The sequence below is a fragment of the Dendropsophus ebraccatus genome, chromosome 4 (genome assembly GCF_027789765.1).
Source record: "Dendropsophus ebraccatus isolate aDenEbr1 chromosome 4, aDenEbr1.pat, whole genome shotgun sequence".
Classification (NCBI taxonomy): Eukaryota; Metazoa; Chordata; class Amphibia; order Anura; family Hylidae; genus Dendropsophus; species Dendropsophus ebraccatus.
Window position 1 is genome coordinate 165,772,208 of NC_091457.1, and position 26,918 is coordinate 165,799,125.

Genomic DNA, 26,918 nt, shown 5'->3' on the forward strand with positions numbered 1-26,918 from the left:
TAGCTGTGTATATATCTGTTACATACGGGGGTGACGGCTCATACAAGGGCTGCAGTCTCCTCATTTATCACCGCTCACAGTTCTGTACTTTACTGCAGCCCTAAAATAGGAATCAACTGTGTAAAGCTGCAATACCAGACACCACAGCAATAACATGTGGCGCTGTATCTGGCTGTCGGCTGAGGGGGTGGCTGTCGTGTGTGTGTGGGGGGGTGATGTCGGCTGAGGGGGTGGCTGTCGTGTGTGTGTGGGGGGGGGGCTGTCGTGGGGGGGGGGGGTGCTGTCGGCTGAGGGGGTGGCTGTCGGCTGAGGGGGTGGCTGTCGGCTGAGGGGGTGGCTGTCGTGTGTGTGGGGGGGGGGCTGTCGGTGGGGGGGTATGTTGTCGGCTGAGGGGGTGGCTGTCGTGTGTGTGTGTGGGGGGGGGGGTGCTGTCGGTGGGGGGGCGGGAGTCGGACCACCACTGATGCGATATTGATGACCTGTTTCTAAGAATAAGCTTTGAGTCCCAGAATCCCAGAGTCCTGGATTGTGTAAGCAGGATAAACGCTTCACCACGACTCAGACCCAGACCTCAGTATTTGGCCGTAGTCACCCCCAGTGCGCCATTCGTTCCCCCGATAGGCAGGTGATAAGGTGTGAGCCTCAGTATGGAGACCAGTATGTATACTACACTCCACATGCCTCCCGCCAGGCTCGTCTTTAGTATGCAGGTCACATGCGGCGTCTTCCTCACGTTCTTCTTACTTCAAAGCGCAGCACTTTCGCCCGGAGGCTTCTACCACTTCCCTCTCCTAGAGAATCACAATTGGGATCTGACCTACATTTTAATATGATAAAATAAGTGAATTTATCCTATTTATCATCCCCTATAAATTATATCGGATCATTTCCAGGATGGGAGATAAATGAATCGGTTCCGGTTTGGGGCAGGATGATAAAAGGAGGAAACGCAACGTTAATTGCTAAGGAAGTGAGGAGCATTAAAGGGGTACTCCGGGGAAGATCTTTTTCTTTTAAATCAACCCAAGTCAGAAAATTATATAGATTTGTAATTTTCTTCTATTTAAAAATCTCCTCTCTCCCAGTACTCATCAGCTGCTGTTTGTTCTGCAGGAAGTGGTGTATTCTCTCCAGTCTGACACTGTGCTCTCTGCTGCCACCTCTGTTCATGTCAGGAACTGTCCAGAGCAGCAGCAAATCCCCATAGAAAACCTCTCCTGCTCTGGACAGTTCCTGACATGGACAGAAGTGGCAGCAGAGAGCACAGTGTTAGACTGGAGAGAATACACCACTTCCTGCAAGACATACAGCAACTGATAAGTACTGGAAGACTGGAGATCTCCAATCTATATAACTTTCTGACACCAGCTCAGTTAAAAGGGGAAAAAAAATCGCCTGAGTACCCCTCTGATATAGTAATGAAGAGACTGCTCCGTATAAACTTTTCCAACCTTTGGATCTGCTGATCCCACATCTGTCACATGACCTGTTCCCCATCACATGACCTGTTTCCCGTGCAGGAACCATGTATTCTGGGTAATGTAGTCCAGGCACTGTGTGCAGCCCTATGTTCTGTATAGGGACCCTATTGCAGCCATGCATTGGACCCACCCACCCTCTACCCACCAGTGACCGCTTCATGGCTATAAAGTTCCTATTTGATGGGTAATAGGGGGCAAACCTGGTTCCCAATATGGTGCCCAACACTTCAATGACTGTTCCCCAAAGAATGACAGAAATATATAAGGGCAGAGGTGTAAGTGTCAATTCCTGGGCCCCCATAGCCCCCACCTGCCGTGTGCCATATATACTACTGGGCAGGGGGACGCCTGCTATGTATACAGCAGGAATAGGGAGCGCTGGGGCCTGATGGCGGCCATGTTTGTTTCTCCTCTCATGTGACTCTGTATAGCTGTCGTCTTCTTTCTCATGGCTGACGTCTATATACTGTATCCGCAGGACTCCGGGTTACGATTCCACTACGTTGCGGCAGGAGAGCGAGGAAAACCGCTCATGTTGCTTCTGCACGGATTCCCCGAGTTCTGGTGAGTGATTCTTCATTGTGACGTATATTTTCCTATACGTATTGTAGAGATGAGCGTATAACCTTCAGCGCAGCGAATGACCCTCAGAGGACGCCAACAGTCTCCTGGATGTAATACGGCCGTATGGAGGCCACATTGCTCCAGGAGATTCATCTGTCATGTCAGCAGCGGCCGGACAGATGATGGAGCGGATGATGCTCAGCGCACGGCGAGCGTCTTCCATCATTATAGAGAAGCGGTCAGCACGCTATTTACAGATAATCCCCGAATAGTCATAGGGGCGGGGACACATCAGAAAGAGTCGGCACCCCAACCCCGCCCCTCCTGGTGTGATTGACATCTTTCTGTCTGTCGTATGTCACAAGTGACCTCTACTGGGGAGATGTCAATCAAGCCAGAATGGCGGGGTATTAGGGCTTAGCAGGCAAAGTAGATGCCCATCAATATACATACAGGGATATCGGAGCGGCAGTGACAACCCTTGTGCTTTGTGCACAGTTCTGCATCAAGATCATTCAGGTATCACCTTTCTTGACTTAACGGAGAACTCCGGCCAAAAATAAAATTCTTTTAAATCAACTGGTGTCAGAAATTTAGATAGATTTGTAATTTACATCTATTTAAAAATCTCCCGTCTTCCAGGGCTTATCAGCTGTCGTATGTCCTGCAGGAAGTGGTGTATTCTCTCCAGTCTGACACAGTGCTCTCTGCTGCCACCTCTGTCCATGTCAGGAACTGTCCAGAGCAGCAGCAAATCCCCATAGAAATCCTCTCCTGCTCTGGACAGTTCCTGACATGGACAGAAGTGGCAGCAGAGAGCACTGTGTCAGACTGGAGAGAATAAACCACTTCCTGCAGGACATGCAGCAGCTGATAACTACTGGGAGACTGGACATTTTCTTTTTAAGAGAAGTGAATTACAAATCTGTATACCAGTTGATGTAAATGATTTTTGGCCGGAGTTCCCCTTTAAGCTTTTTAATTTTGGGGCGCCATCTTGTGGTGACAGATTGGTTAGATATTATATTACATATAGTCCTATCCATTCCGGAGTGGACTCCTCGCGGCTCCTTATCACTGGACGTTCTAATAATCTGCATTGGTTACAGCTAGCTGCCATGTTTTCTGCCAGAGATTTCCTCCTGCAGATTGTCTGTCGGGCGCCATCAGGTTCCAGTTACTTATTATACATTATATACTATTCCTCTGCGCTGTGCGGAGATGTCGCCATTCCCATCAGTCACCGCCCCCCATGGCGCTAACAGTCTCATTTCCATTACTCATGGGAACACCGGGGACAGCTTTATAAGTAACCTCTGTGCATGGGGTGTATTAGCGGGGTAAAGAATGATTCATTACAGGAGTACTCCGGGCAAAACTGCAGAGCGGTGATGTCTGATGCCGAGACTAAGACCATGTTCACACAGACGAAAACCACACCGAAAATACCAACACTAAATCAGCATGGTGGAAGCTGTTTGGTGCTGCCGCCCGCTGTGTATGGTGTGTACCCCCTGACGGACCCTGACTCTCCTCGCTTCTGGCAGCTACACTGCGGTCCTATTATGGAGCTTCAAACTGGAGACACACACAAAATGTGGCATTACACTTCTCTTTCCATGCAGGTAGTGGGTGTAGAATAGCTAAAGTGTCTCTATATACTGCACACAAAGAAGAAGGGATCCTGCTCCCTGATATCTCTATAGCACACCCTCAGAAGCAGCATCAGGACAGAAGACATTATAGAGGAGTGCTGAGCAGTGTAAGCAGTGAATCCAGAACTGGGATAGATAAGACACTTACTAGAGCTTTCAGCCGCTTCTCTGTATCTCTCAGCCCGTCTCCTTTTGCTTCCTCCTACCCCACCCCATTCCTCACTTCTCCATAGACTTCTATGGGGAGCATGGAGGACATTATAGAGTAGTATCAAGCAGTGTAAGCTGTTTATTCAGCACTAGGGTAGATATAATACTTACTAGAACTTTCTTTCTGTGTCCATCTCACTTTGCAGGCCCCCTTCCCATAGACTTCTGTAGGCAGCTGTAACCTGATCCATCAGTGATTCATGTCTAGATGGATTCTTTAGCAGTTCCTCAGAGTGAATAATGAGTTTATGATAGAGGAGAAGTAGGAAAGTAGCCTGATCAGTGGAGATGGCCGCATTTTTTTCTAATAAGATTTATCACATTCACTTTTACTATTGATTTGTGGAATGTTTGCTGCAACGTTCGTGCCCCTTTAAGGAAATGACTATTAGTGGACACATTGTAGAGTGCAGTGCTCTTCTCCCGCACGTCCTCTCCGCTCTCGCTGTCTTAGGGCATTGTTCTTTGGACGTTCGGCTTGTAATTTACAGTGTCTACCAGTTCCTCTATGAGAAGTCTTTATTACACTCTCCATTATTGATGCTACGTAAGACTCCGGCCGCCCCGGGCTACAAGGTGACCTTTATTACAGAGACGATCTGCACCTCGAAGAATATATTACCCTGTCCATGGTAAGATTATATAAAGCCGAGTGTAGAAGTGTTTGGCCGGTGTCAGAGTTTCCATCATGTCGCCTCCATGGACAGGGAGCCGCCAGTACGTGACCGAGGGGGAGACCTGCAGCTTTTATTCAAGGCGTATAACAAAAAATATAGAATTAAAGGGAACCTGTCACCAAGGCAATGCTATGTAATCTATCAGTATCATGTTATAGGGCAGGAGGAGCTGAGCGGAGTGATATATATCATTGTGGGAAAAGGTTCAGTATAACTTGTAACTTGTTTATTGAAATCCCTGCTGATTCTGAAGGTAAGGAGTCCAGTGGGCGGAGTCAATCAATAGACTGGACTCTTTAGCCTGGAAAGATCAAGAGATTTCAATCAATAAATAAATGACAAGTTATACTGAATCTTCTCCCATAAATATAATACAGTGGTGCCTTGGATTATATATATATATATATACACATACACATATACAGTGGTGCCTTGGATTATATATATATATATATATACACATATACAGTGGTGCCTTGGATTATATATATATATATATATATATATATACATATACAGTGGTGCCTTGGATTATATATATATACACATACACATATACAGTGGTGCCTTGGATTAGGAGCATAATACGTTCCCGGACGGCGCTTGTAATCCAAATCCACTCTTACACCAAAGCAAATTTTACCCTAAGAAATCACTGATCTGCAGACAATTGGTTCCACACCCCAAATATACTGATTATTATTCTGAATAACATGTAAATAGATGAAACAAACATTCAGAACCAGCAGAATCTGTGATATTATAAGTTACTGTACAGTAATGGAGAGGATGGGAAACACAAGGGCGGACAGAGACTGCAGGGAGCAGGAAGGAATGAGCAGGACAGATGTGGGCACATACATGCAGCACTCTCTGTCCGGGGAGAGAGGGGTTACAGCTATGGAGAGATTACCTCCACAGTCCTGTCCCCTGATGTAAGCCCCAGCCTGAAGTGGATCTGCTATGATTTGGAAGGTGAGGGAGACTTCCTGGGTCAGAGTACTGGGCTGTAGACCCCACTATGCAGACCATGCCCCTCCCCCACTCCCCCTCCCACCCAGTACAGGGAGCTCTTACACCAAAGCAATGCTCTTACACCAAGTCACAATTTTTAAAAACTGTGAGATCTTACTCCAAAACGCTCTTAAACCAAGGTACCACTGTGTATCACTCCAGTAGCATTTTCATGGTGACAAAGTCCCTTTAGGCATTACAAAACATGTTTTACATAGTCCCTTTAAGAGTTGAATTTGCTTTTGGTCCAATATGGCAGCAAAATGAATAATCTGGTAAATTCTTTTTTTTTTTTTTTTGCAAGTTGCTGCAGTTTTTTTTTCTTTCATAGCAACTGGTGTCGGATTTATATAGACTAGTAAATTACTTTTTTATGTAAAAAAAAATCTCTAGTCTTCCAATACTTATCAGCTGCTGTATGTCCTGCAGGAAGTGGTGTATTCTCTCCAGTCTGACACAGTGCTCTCTGCTGCCACCTCTGTCCATGTCAGGAACTGTCCAGAGCAGGAAAGGTTTTCTATTGTGATTTGCAGCTGCTCTGGACAGTTCCTGACATGGACAGAGGTGGCAGCAGAGAGCAGTGTGTCAGACTGGAGAGAATACACCACTTCCTGCAGGACATACAGCAGCTGATAAGTAAAGATTCTATAAGTTTTGTGCCTTCATATACCATAGCTATAGCAGTGTATGGGGCCTCCTGTTTACATGCGTCTCTTTGGCTTCTTGCCGTTATTACTCACAATGTACATTGCTGCCTGTGTCGGGAATCCTTCTGGCTCCGCCCACATTTTACCATATTGATGCTCCAGTTATGAGAAGTTTTTGGAGATCTGACTCAATATGTTTTTTTCAGCCCACACACAATCTCTGCGGCTCAGGATTCACATCATCTGTTCAGTAAACCCACAGGCTTTCTGTATAAACATTACAGACATGATGGAGTCTGCACAGGGTTATAGTATCGGTGTATGGATTATAGATACTACGTTATACCAGATCTATTACTTTTTATGCCAAAAAGTTTAAGGGGTATTCCAGCATTTTCATTTTTATTATATACATTACTGGGGTGTGGAAAAAATAGAGAAAAAGGCAGCAGTACTCACCTCCCCACAGTCCTGTTCTGCTCCTTCCTGTCACCTGCCCGCTCAGCCAATCACTAGCTTCTGCAATGTCTCATCTTGACTAGTGATTGGCTGAGCAGGCAGAAGAGACGAGCAGGTGGGGGCAGAGGCAGATGGAATAGGAGTTTTTCTGCACTCATTCTTGTGTCTAGAATCTGACCCATCAATAGGGTGGGTATATCCTATACATAGATACATAGAGATTAAAGGGGCAATCTTTTAAATCAATGGTGTCAGAAAGTTTTTTTTAGATTTGTAATTCATTTCTATTCAAAATCTCCCATCTTCCAGTACTTATCAGCTGCTGAATGTCCTGCAGGAAGTGATGTATTCTCTCCAGTCTGACACAGTGCTCTCTGTTGCCACCTCTGTCTGTGACAGGAACTGTCCACAGAAGGAGAGGTTTTCTATGGGGATTTGCTGCTGCTGTGGACAGTTCCTGACGTGGACAGAGGTGGCAGCAGAGAGCACTGTGTCAGACTGGAGAGAGTATACCACTTCCTGCAGAACATACCGCAGCTGATAAGTCCTGGAAGACTGGAGATTTCCAAACAGATGTAAAATACAAATCAATATAATTTTAACCTGTCAATTGACACCTGTTATTTTGAAAGAATCTTTTCACTGGAGTTCTCCTTTAACCTCTCTAACAGGGTAATAAAACTATAATATATGAGATAGAATAACTCTCCTTTTTCATTCATTGTATACGGATATTGCTGTGGCCGTATACTCGGTGTTGTGGATACAGCAGCCGTCTCATGTCTGTAGTTGTTTTGCAGTAAATTCCCTTCTGATCTTCAGATCCGCTGATCCCTCTGTTCTGGTCTCATGGAGATGCGGCTTCCGCTCTGTCACTATATCGGCGTTCCCAAGACGCAGCCTGGTAAACAATCCCATGGTCCCCACAGTAGTAGTGATCAGAGATCCAGGGGGAGGTGGCCGGAGCTCTGTGTGTTATTATCTGTGATGTGGATGATGGCTTCAGGGAATTCTATGGGCGATTTGTATTCTTTTAATGTTCTGGAGTTTTGGTGATACGTGCAGCTGACCCCAACCAAAGGAACTGGAAATGGCGCTAACTGCATCCAGAACCATCCCGGTTCCCCGCTGTCTTGTCAGCCGTGTCTATAAGAGATGCATTGGCTTTCATCACCTATAAGGATAGTACATAAGGTCAGCTTGGAGCGGGGCCCTACATCCCAGGGGCCTCATAACATTCAATGTCCTTGGTGCTGTAGGAAGCTGCAAGAAAATTTTCCCTCCATTGAAACCAATGGCAATGCCTGTTATATCCCACACACCAGTGAAGGTCCAGACTCTAAAAACTCCACAAAAACCACCATAAAATTGGTTAAAAATATTGTTGTACCATCTACAGTTTCCTTCGTGTTACCATCTGGAGCCAGTGTGTCTCCATGGTTACAGACTACAAAAGTCTCTGTGTAGTCTGATATTGGAGCCGCATTCCCTTTCTTCTATTTGTTTCCTACTTCTTATTATTTGGTGGAACTTTTACCCAACACTGTGTATCTGTATGTATGTGTGTATATATATATATATATATATATAATGTGCGTGTGTGTACTTTTCCCCTGTATATGTCAGTAGCTGTCAAAATAAGGTGTAAAGCGTTACTGTCAAATAAATTCAGTCCAGAGAGCAGCTGTGATCACGAGATATAGCTAGGAGTTATCTATGGAGCAAATCAGTCAGATTTCAGGGCTGGTTGGGGAGTGAGGTGTTGTAGGACGCCTCAACCGGCTATATTGTGATTGCAGCAGACACTCTGGGTCACAGGTCAGAGCAGGCAGCAGACACTCTGGGTCACAGGTCAGGGTAGGCAGCAGACACTCTGGGTCACAGGTCAGAGCAGGCAGCAGACACTCTGGGTCACAGGTCAGAGCAGGCAGCAGACACTCTGGGTCACAGGTCAGGGTAGGCAGCAGACACTCTGGGTCACAGGTCAGGGTAGGCAGCAGACACTCTGGGTCACAGGTCAGGGTAGGCAGCAGACACTCTGGGTCACAGGTCAGAGCAGGCAGCAGACACTCTGGGTCACAGGTCAGGGTAGGCAGCAGACACTCTGGGTCACAGGTCAGAGCAGGCAGCAGACACTCTGGGTCACAGGTCAGAGCAGGCAGCAGACACTCTGGGTCACAGGTCAGAGCAGGCAGCAGACACTCTGGGTCACAGGTCAGAGCAGGCAGCAGACACTCTGGGTCACAGGTCAGGGTAGGCAGCAGACACTCTGGGTCACAGGTCAGGGCAGGCAGCAGACACTCTGGGTCACAGGTCAGGGCAGGCAGCAGACATTCTGGGTCACAGGTCAGGGTAGGCAGCAGACACTCTGGGTCACAGGTCAGGGCAGGCAGCAGACAGAAGAATGGTCCAATAACAAGCTGGGATAATACAGGGATAGAACTTTATTCCTCAGGCACAGATACAGTAGCTGTAAGACGTCCATTTCTATAGACCCAGGAGGGCAAAACATGGTGCAACCTGGCCCTTTAAAGGGACAGCGTCATCAGAAAATGACTTATTGTATAAATTATGTATTAATATGTTAAACAGGTTTTTGAGAATTTGTTGGTGACATTTTTTCAAATTTTCCATTTTTTTCTCTGTTATATAATAATCCTGATATCTTGCAGTTCTCATTCTCACCACTGGGGCTAAAACTAAGCTGAGACTTCCTGTTGTGTCTGTGATGATAAGAGGAGGCTGATAAGAGCGCGCTCAGTATTGTCTCACATTCATCTCAAGGGGACAGTATCTGTCTATTGTTATCTATGTCCATGAGTCTTGCTGTAAAGCATGTCACTAAATGTTGTTAAAAACAGCCTAGGCAATATGGCCGCACCCATAACAATGTACAAAAAGTAAAACTTAAAAAATTACAGTCAGAAAATAGAAACACATTTGAATAAGAACAAATTTTAGTATCTGACTCTAATCTGTAACAGAAAATGTAGGTGACACATTCCCTTTAAATCTAAAATAGTCAGAGTGTGAAAGCCTGGGGTTCCTTGATCCCTAATCAGAGGTTCCCCAGATCCAGGAAACAACACAACTCGGCACTCTTACCGTAGAAAAGACAAACATTTTGTGGTAGCCACAGATGCCCGGCCAAGCCATCAATGTGGACAGGACTGACCCTGGGGGTTGTCCAGGGGTAGACACATTATTCAGGGGTTCCCCGGCAGCAGTGGGTACAGTATCTGCACACCACCTTACACTGTAACACAACGACCTCTATGTGTTGTTCCTTTCTCATAGTCGTACGTTAGTACCATATGGCTATACGTGGCACACGGAACCGTTACCCACAATGCTCCAGGTGATGATAGATAGATATATATAGGTTGTGGACATGTTTTACAGCTCTATCCCCTCTTCTGATTGCAGGTATTCCTGGCGTCACCAGTTACGAGAATTTAAGCGGGAATATCGGGTGGTGGCCCTGGATTTACGAGGATACGGGGAGACGGACGCGCCGTACAATAAAGAGAGTTACAAGTTAGATTATATCATTGTGGATGTTAAAGAAATTCTCGACTCTTTAGGTAAGAAAAATATAGAGTATTAACACAGCGTATAACAACGGCCGTTCTGTGACCCAGCCGTGTCACAGAACGGCCAGTGTCAGTGAAGATCATCCCGGCTGGTACTGCACTACCCACCGGACGATCTTAATTTCTGTTGAATTCGCTGCACACAATGGAGCGTGCGGCCGGAGCCGCACTCTGCGTTGTGTAAACTGACATGTCTGTGCGTCCGCTACTCATTAAATGGCGGCCACACAAAACTGACATGTCCGTTTTTGTGCGGCCGCCTGTAATCCTGGCCAGAGTGAATGAATGGTATCCCAGCCGGACACATTGTATACAAAGACAACGTATCTTTTGCATTAATCACGGCCGTTGTTGCAACAACGGCCGTGATTTATGCAAAAGATAGGTTGTGTGAACAGGGCCTATATATGTATGTTATGACTCTCATCTTCAGAGTGATATTACTTATACTCTGCCGGGGTATCCAATCTAAATGACTGATACAGCTCTGCTACATCTGTAGCTCAACTATTCCACAAAATTGGAGCTTTCCCTTTAAATGGGGCTCACCTCTAAGAATGACTGCGTTCTTTATGCTAGAGAGATGAGATCTATGGGCAGACATGCGGCAGAGAATGAGTGCAGCCTAATGGAGTCGGTGACATTTCTCGGGGAACGCTTTCCTGGCCGCTCACAGACATCAATAAGCAGCTGGCAAACTCTGCTGCCTATAATCTGCTGGATGGAAGTCGCCGGGGCCGTCGCCCTATGAATAGTATTGCTGATGGTTGATGTTCACATGATAACTCACCTGGAAGGTTCCCCGGAGATTGCCCCTCCAGGTCGCACATTGTAATAGATGGCGCTCAGAGGCGAATTGGAAAGTAAATGGCGTCCGTGACCTCTCGTCTCTGAACTGCTCCAGTGATTTCTCCAGATAACTGCGCCCACCATTCCGGAGCCTTCTCTTTAGTACGGCCACCACCTGCAGATTGTGAGAGACGTTTCATTGCAGTAAACCCGATCTGAGATGTTTTTCCTGCCACCATTGTAGTGCTGACCTTTTCCGTAGCGCTGTACACAGATTGCTGTCCTCAGCGGCTCACAGCTTTCAAAGCAGCCGCTGTCATAAAGTTATACAGATTTGTAATTTACTTCTATTTAAAAATCTCCTGTCTTCCAGTACTTACCAGCTTCTTTATGTCCTGCAGGAAGTAGTGTATTCTCTCCCGTCTGACACAGTGCTCTCTGCTGCCACCTCTGTCCATGTCAGGAACTGTCCAGAGCAGGAGAGGTTCTCCATGGGGATTTGCTACTAATCTGCACAGTTCCTGACATGGACAGAGGTGGCAGCAGAGAGCGCTGTGTCAGACTGGAAAGAATATACATCAGCCGTCTCAGAAGGGAGGAGGGGGAGACAGAGAGAAAAGCTCACACACAGACTTTTGTGTCTTCAGCAGAAAGCAGCAGCTGAGAACTGTGGGAAGGAAACTGAACAGATAATAACAAATATGGAAGGAATTGTTAGTATCACCATGGGTGGCAACATATCAGAAATTCTGTTTGAGTGGAATCCCCCTTTAATACAACATTTCTGTGTTTCTGCAATCATTAATGTTTGATATATTATACTGAATCGTTCCTCTGTTCTTTCTTCAGGTTACACTAAATGTGTCCTTATTGGCCACGACTGGGGTGGGATGATCGCCTGGCTGGTTGCTATATGTTATCCGGAGATGGTCACCAAACTTATTGTTCTGAGTTTTCCCCATCCCACAGTATTCACAGGTGAGCTGGGGAACATACAGGCGATGTATAATGGAAGCTGCTGTGTTATGGGCTCTGCTCTGAAATTACACTTTTTCTATGCTAAGGAGTCCACTGGGCGGAGTCACTCAGTGATAGAGTAGGACCGCCCACTGGACTTCTTGGCCCAGAATTAAAGGTTGTTGACAAAAATAAAAAAATTTCAACTGGTGCCAGAGATTTGTAATGTACTTCTATTAAAAGATCTTCATTTTCACAGCACTTATCAACTTCTGTATGTCCTACAGGAAGTGGTGTATTCTCTCCAGTGTGACACAGTGCTCTCTGCTGCCACCTCTGTCCATGTCAGGAACTGTCTAAAGCAGGAGAGGTTTTCTATGGGGATTTGCTGCTGCTCTGGACAGTTCCTGACATGGACAGAGGTGGCAGCAGAGAGCACTGTGTCAGACTGGAGAGAATACACCACTTCCTTCAGGACATACAGCAGCTGATAAGTACTGGATGATTTGAGATTTTTTTAACAGAAGTAAATTGAAAATCTCTGGCACTTTCTGGAACTAGTTGAAAGAAAAAGGAATGGTGAACAACCTCTTTAACAAAATTTTAAATGAATGAAATTCAAAAGATACTGAATCTTTTCCCATCACATTATATATCACTCTGCTCAGCTATCCATGGTCTATAAGAAGCTTAGGGGAGCCCTTACCCTTCCAGAAATTTCCATCATGTGTGGACAGCCAAGGCCAAAGCTCAGGCATGATGGGAGTTTTGTTGTAGTTTTGCATCCCTGCTGTATAAGTTGATGGGATCCGATCAGACCATGTGTGTAATGATGATAGAATTCTGGCCACGTGCAGCCGCCACATGGAGGAGGGGGAGGGGGCTTACTGCACACTGTTTTATCGCTTCACTGCAGCTTTATGGACCCTGCAGGAGAGGAGAATTTGTTTATAATAAAGTTTTTATTGCAGTTTCACCATTTTTCAATAAAAAAATAACGATGCAAACTAGACACCTAAAGCAGGCGATGAAAAAAGCAAATACCACTCATTATGTATCATTAGGGGAAATCTGATGCGTTAGGGGGGAGTCTTACAGATTCCTTACAAAATTGGACTTAAAGTGACTCTGTACCAACAATCTGTCCCCCCCAAACCACTTGTACATTCGGATAGCTGCTTTTAATCCAAGATCTGTCCTGCGGTTCGTTCAGCAGGTGATGCAGTTATTGTCATAAAAACAACTTTTAATCTTGCAGCGCTGTGTCTAACGGCCGGGGCTTACATTTGTATATGCATTAGGCTGGCACCACCTCTCCTTCCCTCCTCCCCACCCTCCTCATCATTAGGAATGATCCAGACAGATTGCTTCCTATTTCCCACCTGTGGCAGCCTGGCACATGGGCTGGATCCTTAATACATCTGTGCAAAGCTGAAACAGCAGTAAATGTTCCTGGATCATTCCTAATGATGAGGAGGGTGGGGAGGAAAGGACAGAGAGGTGGTGCCAGCCTAATGCATATACAAATGGAAGCCCCGGACGTTAAACACAGCGCTGCAGGATTAAAAGTTGTTTTTAAAACAGTAACTGCATCCCCTGCCGAATGGAATTCAGGACAGATCTTGGATTAAAAGCAGCTATCTGAAAGTACAAGGGGTTTGGGGGGGGGGGGGCAGATTGTGGGTACAGAGTCGCTTTACTCCCTGGGTAGTTCAGGGGATTTGTGGTTGGTGAAGGACAGAGGGTGATGGTAATGGTGAATATTCCCAGCAGAGACTGGTTACAGCTGGCCCAAAAGGGTCTGTTCTGGGTCCTTTTCTTTTTAATATGTTTATCGTGGTAAATACTTGTGATCAAAGTATTTTAGGAGTGATACCTTTTATTGACCAACAAAAATTGTTAGAATTGTCAGCTTTTGGGATTCAAAAGATCCCTTCACAAATTCAGACACATTCACAAATTGTTGTTACATAGGAGAAGGTTTGGTAGGTAAGGATAGTGATATAGGAGAAGGGTTGGTAGGTAAGGATAGTGACATGGGAGAAGGTTTGGTAGGTAAGGATAGTGACATAGGAGAAGGGTTGGTAGGTAAGGATAGTGACATAGAAGGTTTGGTAGGTAAGTATAGTGACATAGGAGAAGGTTTGGTAGGTAAGGATAGTGACATAGGAGAAGGGTTGGTAGGTAAGGATAGTGATATAGGAGAAGGGTAGGTAGGTAAGGATAGTGATATAGGAGAAGGGTTGGTAGGTAAGGATAGTAACATAGGAGGTTTGGTAGGTAAGGATAGTGACATAGGAGAAGGGTTGGTAGGTAAGGATAGTGACATAGGAGAAGGTTTGGTAGGTAAGGATAGTGACATAGGAGAAGGGTTGGTAGGTAAGGATAGTGACATAGGAGAAGGGTTGGTAGGTAAGGATAGTGACATAGGAGAAGGGTTGGTAGCAGTAGCGAAATTTGGTGGGGGCAAGGGGGGCGGTCGCTCCCGGGCCCACTCAGACAGGGGCCCACTGAGGTCTCAGACAGTTAATGCTGTCTGCAAAAGCAATAGACAGCATTAACACATCAGTAGTGGCCGGAACTGTATGCGCTCGCACTCCTAATGAGCGCATACAGTTCCGACTGGGCCAGGATGTGATTGACACAGCATCAGGAGCCATTAGCTCCTGGCTGTGTCAATCATTCTTGTGGCCGGAGGCAGCGTTATGCCTCCAGCCACAAGAGGCTGCGCTCCGCATCGGCGCACGCCCCCCGAACTGCAGCGCCCACCCCCTCCTTTATGCCTCTCTTGCGACCGCAAGCACGGTCTTGCTTGCGGCCGCAAGAGGCAATCTTGCCCCTGTCTGATGCGTCGCTCCCTGGGGGATTCCCAGGGAGCTCACCTATCAGGAACCTTAGTGCGCGTCGCTGGGACTTCCTGTACCGGAAGTCCCGGCCCGGGCGCACACTCAGCTTCCGGATGTGTGCGCTCCCAGAGAATCCCCCAGGGAGCGACGCATCAGCCGGGGGCAGAAGAAGATAGGACAGGAGCGACGGGGGAGCGCTTGTTAGGTGAGTTGTGTGTTTGTTTGTTTTTAATCTGCTGTGCAGGGGCAAACTATAAGGGGGGAAAACAGGGGAGGGGAGCCATCTATAAGGGGGGGATACAGGGGGGGGAGCCATCTATAAGGGGGGGATACAGGGGGGGGAGCCATCTATAAGGGGGGGATACAGGGGGGGGAGCCATCTATAAGGGGGGATACGGGGGGGAGCCATCTATAAGGGGGAATACAGGGGAGGAGAGCCATCTATAAGGGGGGGATACAGGGGGGGGGAGCCATCTATAAGGGGGAATACAGGGGAGGGAAGCCATCTATAAGGGGGAGCCATCTATAAGGGGGGGAATAAAGGGGGGGCATCTATAAGGGGGGAATACAGGGGAGGGGAGCCATCTATTAGGGGGGGATACAGGGGGGAGCCATCTATAAGGGGGGAATACAGGGGGGAGGGAAGCCATCCATAAGAGGGGAATACAGGGGAGCCATCTATAAGGGGGGGATACAGGGGGGGAGCCATCTATAAGGGGGGATACAGGGGGGGAGCCATCTATAAGGGGGAATACAGGAGAGAGGAGCCATTTATAAGGGGGAGATACAGGGGGGAGCCATCTATAAGGGGGGGATACAGGGGGGAGCCATCTATAAGGGGGGGATACAGGGGGGAGCCATCTATAAGGGGGGGATACAGGGGGAGCTATCTATAAGGGGGGGATACAGGGGAGCCATCTATACGGGGGGCATACAGGGGGGAGCCATCTATAAGGGGGGGATACAGGGGGGAGCCATCTATAAGGGGGGGATACAGGGGGGAGCCATCTATAAGGGGGGGATACAGGGGGAGCCATCTATAAGGGGGGGATACAGGGAAGGGGAGCCATCTATAAGGGGAGAATACAGGGGAGGGGAGCCATCTATAAGGGGGGAATACAGGGGAGGGGAGCCATCTATAAGGGGGGAATACAGGGGGGAGCCATCTACAAGGGGGGAATACAGGGATGGGAAGCCATCTATAAGGGGGGAATACAGGGGGAGCCATCTATAAGGGGGGAATACAGGGATGGGAAGCCATCTATAAGGGGGGAATACAGGGATGGGAAGCCATCTATAAGGGGGGAATACAGGGGAGGGGAGCCATCTATAAGGGGGGAATACAGGGGAGGGGAGCCATCTATAAGGGGGGAATACAGGGGGGAGCCATCTATAAGGGGGGAATACAGGGGAGGGGAGCCATCTATAAGGGGGAATACAGGGGAGGGGAGCCATCTATAAGGGGGAATACAGGGGAGGGGAGCCATCTATAAGGGGGAGCCATCTATCTGGGGGGGGATACAGGGGGAGCCATCTATAAGGGGGAATACAGGGGGGGAGCCATCTATAAGGGGGGGGGATACAGGGGGAGCCATCTATAAGGGGGGAATACAGGGGGGAGCCATCTATAAGAGTCAGCCTACCCACTAAATGAGGGTGTAAAGCGGCCAATACAGATGTGCAGTGTGTATATAGATGAGGATGGTGACAGAGTGTGGAGCCTAATATGTCTGTCTGGCAGATTCTGTGGATTCGTGGCTCGGAGAAGTTCTCATAATGGCCCAGTGCAGATGGAGAAGATGAAAAGGGAAGAACTCCGATCAGAGAAGACGTCCCCTGTGAGTCACTAAATATATCTGCACTGTAATGTATATGGTGTACAGAACCTGTGTAGAGCTGGGGCTACCGCTACATGACTGGAAGAGGTGATATTGTTCTGTGTACAGTGGATTATTCAGTAGCAGCGGTGGGGTTAGTCAGTATGTGGTGGTGTTAGTCAGTATCTGGTGGTATTAGTCGGTATGTGCTGGTATTAGTCAGTATGTGGTGGTATTAGTCAGTATGTGGTGGTGTTAGTCAGTAAGTAGTGGTATTATTTGTTACTTGTAATTTGGTACTGTGTTTTATTGGATTTAGTATAGAGGATTTAGTCAGTAACAATATGGTGGTGATGGTTGTGGTTGTGGCGATATTTCCCCCTTGTATACTGGTATTATTGGTAATACCATATATATATACCAGTAGCATGCACTTGGTCGAGGAAGGGGGGCTCCAGGTTGACAGTCTGCAGCCCTCAGGGTATGCTGGGAGTTGTAGTACAGTAGTACAATCCTCCGATACCTGCCGCTGTAGACAGATGTATTGCTGGAACTTCAGGGCTGATGGTTGTCACCCACAGGTTGCAGCCACCAGGAGAATCAAACTGAGGACAAGAGTGGTGCTGTCTGTGGAAGAAGGCAGCTATATTTTTCTAATCTTATGCACTTTTACTTTTTTTGTGGCTCTATATTCCAGATATAGAAGCCTCTTACACGGCTCTGTATCCTTATTCACTATAAGAAATGTAGAAGAATATACCCTTTATTATTCAAAAAAATCCTTGTCACCTGCTGTGGTTCCCTATGGGTAACGTTGGTTGGGGGCCCACTCAGCCTCACTCGCCCCCCCTAGGCTGAACCCCTAGCTACGCCCCTGGTTGGTAGGTAAGGATAGTGACATAGGAGAAGGGTTGGTAGGTAAGGATAGTGACATAGGAGAAGGGTTGGTAGGTAAGGATAGTGACATAGGAGAAGGGTTGGTAGGTAAGGATAGTGACATAGGAGAAGGGATGGTGGGTAAGATGAAGGTAAGGATATATAATGGTATGCTGGGCTGTAAATATAGATATATATATAGGGATGTGTATAATGTGTGTGTGTATATATATATATATATATATATGTATATATATATATATATATATATATATATATTATAATATACTGGGCTGTATGTATATATTGTATGTGTGTGTATATATATATATATATATTATATAAATAATGGTATGCTGGGCTGTATATATATAATGGTAGGTGTGGGATGTGTATTGGTATGCTGGGATGTGTATAATGTGTATATATATAATAGTACACTGGATACTGGGCTATATGTATATATTATGTTTGTTTGTATATGTGTGTGTGTGTGTCTATATATATATATATATATATATATATATAGGGATGTGTATATAATGGTATACTGGGATGTGTATATATATAATGGTATGTCGGGCTATATTTAATATATAATATATAATATACACACACACACTACCGTTTTAAAAGTTTGGGGTCACCCAAACAATTTAGTGTTTTCCATGAAAAGTCACACTTCTTCACCCCCAGACGTTGTGAAATGAATAGAAAATAGAGACAAGACATTGACAAGGTTAGAAATAATGATTTGTATGTGAAATAACATTGTTCTTCCATCACACTTTGCTTCCGTCCCAGAATCCTCCTTGTGCAGCAATTCCAGCATTGCCCACCTTTGGCATTCTAGCTATTAATCTGTTGGGGTAAGCTGGAGAAATTGCCCCCCACGCTTCTAGAAGCAGCTCCCACAAGTTGGATTGGTTGGATGGGCACTTCTGGCGTACCATACGGTCCAGCTGCTCCCACAACAGCTCAATGGGGTGGTGATCTGGTGACTGCGCTGGCCACTCCATTACCTATGATAGAATACCAGCTGCTGCTTCTGCTGGAAATAGTTCTTGCACAATTTGGAGGTGTTTAGGGTCATTGTCCTGTTGTAGGATGAAATTGGCTCCAACCAAGCGCTGCCCACTGGGTATGGCATGGCGGTGCAGAGTGATAGCCTTCCTTATTCACAATCCCTTTTACCCTGTACAAATCTCCCACCTTACCAGCACCAACCCCAGACCATCACATGACCTCCACCATGTATAACAGATGGCGTCAGGCATTCTTCCAGCATCTTCTCATTTCTTCTGCGTCTCACAAACGTTCTTCTTTGTCATCCAAACACCTCAAACTTGGATTCATCCGTCCACAACACTTTTTTCCAGTCTTCCTCTGTCCAATGTCTGTGTTCTTTTGCCCATCTTAATCATTTTCTTTTATTGGCCAGTCTCAGATATGGCTTTTTCTGCCCTGAAGGCCAAAATCCTGCAGCCGCCTCTTCACTGTAGATGGTGACACTGGTGTTATGCGGGTACTATGTAATGAAGATGCCAGTTGGGGACCTGTGAGGCGTCTGTTTCTCAAACTAGAGACTCTAATGTGCTTATCTTCTTGCTTAGTTGTGCAACGCGGCCTCCCACTTCTTTTTCTACTCTGGTTAGAGCCTGTTTGTGCTGTCTCTCTGAAGGGAGTAGTACACACCGTTGTAGGAAATCTTCAATTTCTTAGCAATTTCTCGCATGGAATAGCCTTCATTTCTAAGAACAAGAATAGACTGTCTAGTTTCAGATGAAAGTTCTCTTTTTCTGGCCATTTTGAGCGTTTAATTGACCCCACAAACGTGATGCTCCAGAAACACAATCTGCTCAAAGGAAGGTCAGTTTTGTAGCTTCTGTAACCAGCTAGACTGTTTTCAGATGTGTGACCATGATTGCACAAGGGTTTTCTAATCATCAATTAGCCTTCTGAGCCAATGAGCAAACACATTGTACCATTAGAAGACTGGAGTGATAGTTGCTGGAAATGGGCCTCTATACACCTATGTAGATATTGCACCAAAAACCAGACATTTGCAGCTAGAATAGTCATTTACCACATTAGCAATGTATAGAGTGGATTTGTTTAAAGTTACCACTAGTTTAAAGTTATCTTCATTGAAAAGTACAGCGCTTTTCCTTCAAAAATAAGGACATTTCAATGTGACCTCAAACTTTTGAACGGTAGTGTATATCCCAAGTACCCTACCCTCTAGCCTAAAGTAAAGACACCTCCCCTGTAAATAGGGCATCCCTTACCCTAAACTAGGGCGCCCCCCAAAAGTAAGGCCACCTATTGCCACCTGCCACCACCCGGGACTTACCTAATCCCCTTCGTGGAGCTTCACTGCTGGTCCGCAGGCAGCTTGTCCGTGGCCCACACGTCCTAATGTACGCTGCTGCCCGTCCCAACGCACAACCCCGCCTGTCCCGCCAGCACATCCTGATGAACTGCCCCCACCGGTCCAGCAAGGATGTGAGTATTCCGGGGAGATCCAGGGGGATGTCATATTTCTCTCCCCCGGCCGGGGTCTTTGGACCGATGAAATGGATCCAAAGACTGCTGCAAAAATGACAGAGGGTGTGAGGCATAAATCATATCAGAAAAGACCTGGTATATACATATATCTATCCTAAGATAATAAGAAGGGAAGAACCCTGTCCCCTTTACCCTGGCGGGATTTACCACAAAGCTCTTAATACAGCCAGCCGGCTGCTCTGGAACAGGTTTACCTGGTTTACATCTGTTTCCAGGTGTAAACCTTCATAATTCAGGCGCCGGAGGAGGCCACACCTCCTTTCCACTTTGTTGCGCCCAACAAGCACGTGGGGGATACGGCTGGCAAATTTGCCCCTTATTCGTGCAGCACCCCAGGGGCACACAATGTGCTGAAATGGAATTGGTAAAACGAAAGGAAAAGCTGTGTGAACCCGGCTGATTGTCTGGCTATATAATGTATATAATACTCCTCACCCGCTACTCTATACACGCAGAGTCCGAGTATTTATGTGGCTCCCCACCATTACCGCCATGCTGTCGGTACTTGGTGTTAGGCATGCGGCATAACACAGACGCCATGGATGTCAGGAGATGGATTTCGGTAGACGATCTCTTGCTCCTATTGCTGTGATTCCAGGATGGCTCTCCTCCTCCTCCTCCTCCTCCTCCTCCTCCTCCTCGTGTAGCCTCTTCTGTTAGGGAAATAAACAGATAAATATGAAATACTTCGGAGTCTCTGGGAAGATGTCTGAGAATAAATTATCATTTCCTTGGGCTGTAGTAAGTGTCTCCGGCTTTCTCTGCTGGCGATGTATTATTTATCAGACTGTCAGTATTGCAGCACGACCCGCATCACTCCTAATGTAATGTGCATCGCTGTGAGATTATTACAAACGCGCTGCACGCCGCAACGTAACAAAGGCAACGGCTTTCCATCACATCTGCGTTATACGATGGGGACAATGTGATACGCCCAGTATATAGTAACACGGGAGACCGGATACTTACAGTGCACAGAAGCCTCCCGTCACACTCGGGAAATCTCAAACCGGAAGAACGGGGCCATATATACACTGAAGAGCCGCCATATTACAGGCCCCATATGGAAACATTTGGAGTTCAGTAATGCTGCAGCTCATTGTGGCAGATATCCCACTAGGCCCATGTGGACAGGATCGCTCCTCACCGCACATTAGATGATGGTCCTGACCTGCTAAGCCCCATTCTACCTCGTCTCAGAGATGGCTAAAGGATTTGAGGACTTTGGAGGTTGGAGAAACAAGGAAAACTCCCTGTCATGTTCCTGGCGCCAATCCATGACTGTATGACCCTTGTACATGGTGCATTATCCTGCTGAATGTCTTCTTCTGCCATAGGAAAAATCGCTGCCATGGAGGATAACCTAGGTGACCACAATGCTTAGATACTGCAACTCGTAGTGTCCAAAAGTCCATTCACGGGTAACAGAGGAGCCAGGGTCCCTCAAGAAAACATTCTGGCCATGTTCCTCTATAAAGATCTGGATGCATCTGACCGGCCATGTTACTCTATAGAGATCTGGATCCATCTGACCGGCCATGTTCCTCTATAGAGATCTGGATCCATCTGACCGGCCATGTTTCACCACAGAGATCTGGATCCAGCTGACCGGCCATGTTTCTCTATAGAGATCTGGATCCATCTGACCGGCCATGTTTCTCTATAGAGATCTGGATGCATCTGACTGGCCATGTTCCTCTATAGAGATCTGGATCCATCTGACCGGCCATGTTTCACCACAGAGATCTGGATCCAGCTGACCGGCCATGTTTCACCACAGAGATCTGGATCCAGCTGACCGGCCATGTTTCTCTATAGAGATCTGGATCCATCTGACCGGCCATGTTTGTCCACAGAGATCTGGATCCATCTGACCGGCCATGTTTCTCCACAGAGATCTGGATCCATCTGACCGGCCATGTTTCTCCACAGAGATCTGGATCCATCTGACCGGCCATGTTTCTCCACAGAGATCTGGATCCATCTGACCGGCCATGTTTCTCCACAGAGATCTGGATCCATCTGACCGGCCATGTTTCTCCACAGAGATCTGGATCCATCTGATCGGCCATGTTCCTCTATAGAGATCTGGATCCATCTGACCGGCCATGTTTCTCTATAGAGATCTGGATCCATCTGACCGGCCATGTTTCTCTATAGAGATCTGGATCCATCTGACCGGCCATGTTCCTCTATAGAGATCTGGATCCATCTGACCGGCCATGTTCCTCTATAGAGATCTGGATCCATCTGACCGGCCATCTTCATAGAGATTTAAAGCCGTGTGACTGGGCCATGTGTTAGGACATGTTATTTGCAGCATTAAACCTGCTTCTTGTCATCCTCCTTCCATTCCTGTTCCCATCCACAGGATTCCCTTTCATTGAACGGGACATTCAGAGTCTCAGTCCACAGACACACAAAGCTGATGCTCCTTAGATTATATGTGCTATATCTATAAATACTTATAAATTCAAGCTGATTGGTGATTTTATTTCTTATTAATCAGTTCCCCAGGTAAAGCTCCCTATATGAAGTATGCATAATGTATTCCGCCTCTCATTGTCATGCTGATGGTTTCCTTCTCCATGGGGATACATGTTCATCACTATGCACCAATCATTGTACTTGTGGCGTACATGTTTTATTGCCTGACTTGGTAAACCAATAAAAGATGTATCGCATAGCTACATATCCTGGCTCTCAGATCCCCGCTATGTATTACAATGCACCATATGGCTGCGCACTGCTCGCCTCTGTGTACATCACATGCCTATATACTGACATATCAATGAAAAAAGTATCAGTAAAGGATGCCAAAGTCTTAAAGGGATTATCCAGGCTTAGAAAAACATGGTGGCTTTCTTCCAGAAACGGCGCCACCCCTGTCCTTGGTTTGGGTTCGGGTTTGCAGCTTCATTCCATTGAAGTGAATGGAGCTAAATTGCAGTACCGCAGACAACCTGAGGACAGGGATGGCGCTGTTTTTGCATCTGTGCTTCTTTCTAATTCTGGATAACCCCTTTAAGATTTCTGCACCCTCCAGTGATAATCTGGCAGTGTTGAGATGGCGGAGCCGATATGTCGTTCCCCGCCGGCTTCTCATTGCCATGTTGTTAATCTACAGTCCTGTATATTTCTCATCTACAATCAGTAAGTGGTGTTTCTGCTGCGCGGCCGTGTAGCCGTCCTGCTGATAAAATTGCAGCGACCCCGAGGTGAAATGCTTTTGCTTTCTAGCATTTCTGGCATAATCTTATAAGTATTGATTGTGTGGAGACGGCCGGGCACAGACGATTACGGCTCACATCAATTCACAGATGCATTTACTGGGAAAAACAAGAACGTGCAGGAGTCTATATGGTAATATGAGCGTTATATCAGGGGCGATAGCAGGATGATACCGCCACCGAGTGCCGCTTCCTATCTCTGTCATCAGTGTGACGTGTGTGTAATATGTGTGCATGCACCAGGACGCTGGGGCTGGGAGCAGGTCATATATTATATACCATGGATTGTATACTGTGCACAGAGGATAACGGGGGTATCTAGTATGATGTCGTCCCCCGTGTAGTCCTGGATAAATGATTTCCTGGTATTAACTACATAAAGCTCAATAAGGAAAAGCTCTACAACTTTCTGATATAGAACACACAAAACTAAAATGCCAAAATTCATAAAATCTTAAAGGGGCACTTCACAAAAATGTTTTCTTTCAAATCAACTGGTGCCAGAAAGTGCCAGAGACTTGTAATTTACTTCTATTTACAAATCTCCAGTCCTCCAGTACTTATCAGCTGCTGTATGCCCTGCAGGAAGTGGTGTATTCTCTCCAGTCTTACACAGTGCTCTCTGCTGCCACCTCTGTCTATGTCAGGAACTGTCAGGGGTGGCACAGAGGAGTCTGGAAGGGGACAGAGGGGATGTGAAGGAGGATAGAGGAGTCTGGAGGGGGACATAGAGCTGTAGAATGGAACAGAGGAGTCTTCCTGGAGATGACAGAACGGCCCGGTAGCAGCTTATTCCCTTCTTTCCATAGAGAACACATGGACACGTGGCCCTTTCTGTGTCTGGAGGCGGCTTCATCCTTTCTCTTTGTAATTCAGCAGCTTCTCCTTCCTTCTTGACATTTCTGATTCCGCAGAGGTTAATCCCCCTGAGTGACTATGTGGACGGGTGCCGCTGCCGCACTGATCATCCCCGCTCGGAGGGACGTCTAGTGGGCGCTTAGTGCCATCACTTGGTATCTCTCACCTGTCCATCACTTGTCTGCCGGTAGATGCTCATAATACCTTGTGATATTACACTGTGATCCCTCATTCTAACACTTGCCTCCCCCATCTTTCTGTATTGCATGTGAAGTGCTCGGTAGAGGTGTAAGAAATAACTGGTGGCCATTTCTATTTCAGAATACGTTCTCCGACACCCGTCACAACTGATTAAATCGGGTTACTACTTCTTTTTCCAAATGCCTTGGTTTCCTGAACTCATGTATACTGTCAATGACTACAAGGTGAGCGGCTGCGGACTCTTCCATTACGGCCGCCATCATTCACACTATAGACAGATCTAACAATACTCGTCCTCTCATGTTCATGTAACCGCTCCTGTCATTGGTACATACTGTGCTTTGGGCATGACCTGACCATTATGACAGCTCCTTTACATCTCTTCTTACTTTTCATAGTTAACTGTTTGTTGTCATGTTGGAAATGGAAAACTGACGCATGACTCATGTTCTCGTGATTTGTATCGATGTACTGTACACGAAAACGAATAGCACGACGCTTTGTTATCTATTAGTTTTATTGCACTGCTCCGATTTATCTTGCGTAGTACAGGAATGGTGCTAGGAACCAGGTGCAGAAAGTGTATTTCCCTGTAAACTATAAAAAACACCACATATATATCCTTGTGTTGTCCTCTTTAGTTAACTTCTTAGCTCTTCTGGGCTCTTAGTCCCAAGTATGGTTTCCTTCCCTTTAGACCCTAGCGTCACTCCACGCCCCTTTGTAGTCCATGGCATACATTTCCTCTCCGTCCTTCGTCCCATTCTCACTTTTTATTCTGCAACAAGGCTTCGAAACTCCAGCATTGCTCCCCTCCCCCATTTAGGGTCTAACATGTCCGTTTTAGGGCCCTATTACACGGTTCGATAATCTTCCGAATCAGACGCTCACACACACAGCCCTTGCTGCACAATAGTAGAGCCATGTAATAGGCTCAGTAAACAAGCGCAGATCTAGCACATCAGGCCCTTATGGTGCATTTACACAGAGAAATTTATCTGACAGATTTTTGAAGCCAAAGCCAGCAACAGACTATAAACAGAGAACAGGTCACAAAGGAAGGACTGAGATTTCTTCTTTTTTTTTTCAATCCATTCCTGGGTTTGGCTTCCAAAATCTGTCAGATAAATCTCTCTGTGTAAACGCACTATTAGTCGTCAGTATGGCTTTCATGTGTTTCCTATAGCATGACTCCACTGGGTCCTAGCACAGCCTCCCATTAGAACACATAGAACCCCCTCTCCCCTCCCCCTATAATAAGTGATGCGTTGCCCCCATGTACTTCTGTCAGTAGATGCATCAGCACTGTGACTAACCAGAGCAGCTCCCTCCTTCTTCTTTTTGTCTTTTCCATCACTCTGCATTCGTTTTTCCCACTTTGCGTTTCATTTCTTGGGACACAGAGAATGAGCGGTGTGTTTTGTTTTTTATAAAGGGGACCTCTGTATAGTTGCAAATCAGTCATAAAGAGAAAAAAACTGTATGGGGGGCTTCTCTAAGAGGTAGTTGTCTGATGAGGGTTCATCTTAAAGGAGAAGTCTGTTGAAATCCAAAACTAGAGTGCAGGTTGGGGGTGGGGGAAACATAATAAAGGAAGTATACTTACCTGCCCCCGTCACTGGTACCCTGTCCCTTACCCTGCCGGATGTCCTTTTCTCACAGCCTCGGGGTACATCATGGCTTGGCGGGAAAGGGTGGGAAATAGCTCGATCAGCCAGTCAGTGTCCCGTCCTGGTCACTGACTGGCTGAGAGGGCCATCCGTCAGCCGGGTTGGGATGTTGAAGAAGGGGGGTCCAGAGCAGGATGCAGCGCTGCGAGGGCACGGGAACAGGTAAGTATAGGCTCTTTGTTATGTTCACCCACTTCCTGCCCAAACTGAATTTTTTTCTGTCAGACTTCCCCTTTAATGTCCTCCACATCAGGAGCTGGAGGTTTTTTTTACGTCCTTTACTCTGTTGGGACTCTAATATGTGGGCAATGCAAAGAATTTTATTTACTTTTTGGGGAAAATACTCTTTTCTGCACCATAGACCCCAGTTGTCCAACCTGGCTGTCGCCCTCCAGCTGTTGCAAAACTAAAATTCCCATCATGCCAAGACAGTCAAAGTTTTGTCTGTCTAGCCATGATGGGAATTGTAGTTTTCCAACAGCTGGAGGGCCGCAGGTTAGACCCCTGTGCCGGATCAGCAGAGTGCCTCTCTTCATCGGGTCTCTATGGATACAAGCACACAATGAGACCATAATGCACGTGGATCAGCAGGGGTGGGGTTGCGTGCATTACAGACTCATTACGTGTTTAATAGAGACCCGAACTTCTGGCTGTATAGAGGAACCTGACACTGATCAAGCAGAGGGCCACCGTGATAGGTACACTTTAATTCCATGAAATAAATATAATATAGGCTATTATTATTATTATTATTATTATTTGGCCTAGAGATACTAGGAAACAGCAACATAAAGTATAGCCAGTGT

At 46.5% G+C, this 26,918-nt stretch overlaps 1 protein-coding gene across 1 annotated transcript in view; it reads left to right on the top strand.

The window, feature by feature from the left end:
* The window catches only part of EPHX4 (epoxide hydrolase 4), a 45,577-nt gene that overhangs the window by 14,765 nt on the left and 3,894 nt on the right, over nucleotides 1-26,918 (top strand). Inside the window, exons 2-5 of the mRNA XM_069967681.1 lie at nucleotides 1,960-2,045; nucleotides 10,134-10,291; nucleotides 11,939-12,067; nucleotides 24,563-24,666. Coding sequence (XP_069823782.1) covers nucleotides 1,960-2,045; nucleotides 10,134-10,291; nucleotides 11,939-12,067; nucleotides 24,563-24,666 — 477 coding nt within the window. The remainder of the gene's footprint in view (nucleotides 1-1,959; nucleotides 2,046-10,133; nucleotides 10,292-11,938; nucleotides 12,068-24,562; nucleotides 24,667-26,918) is intronic.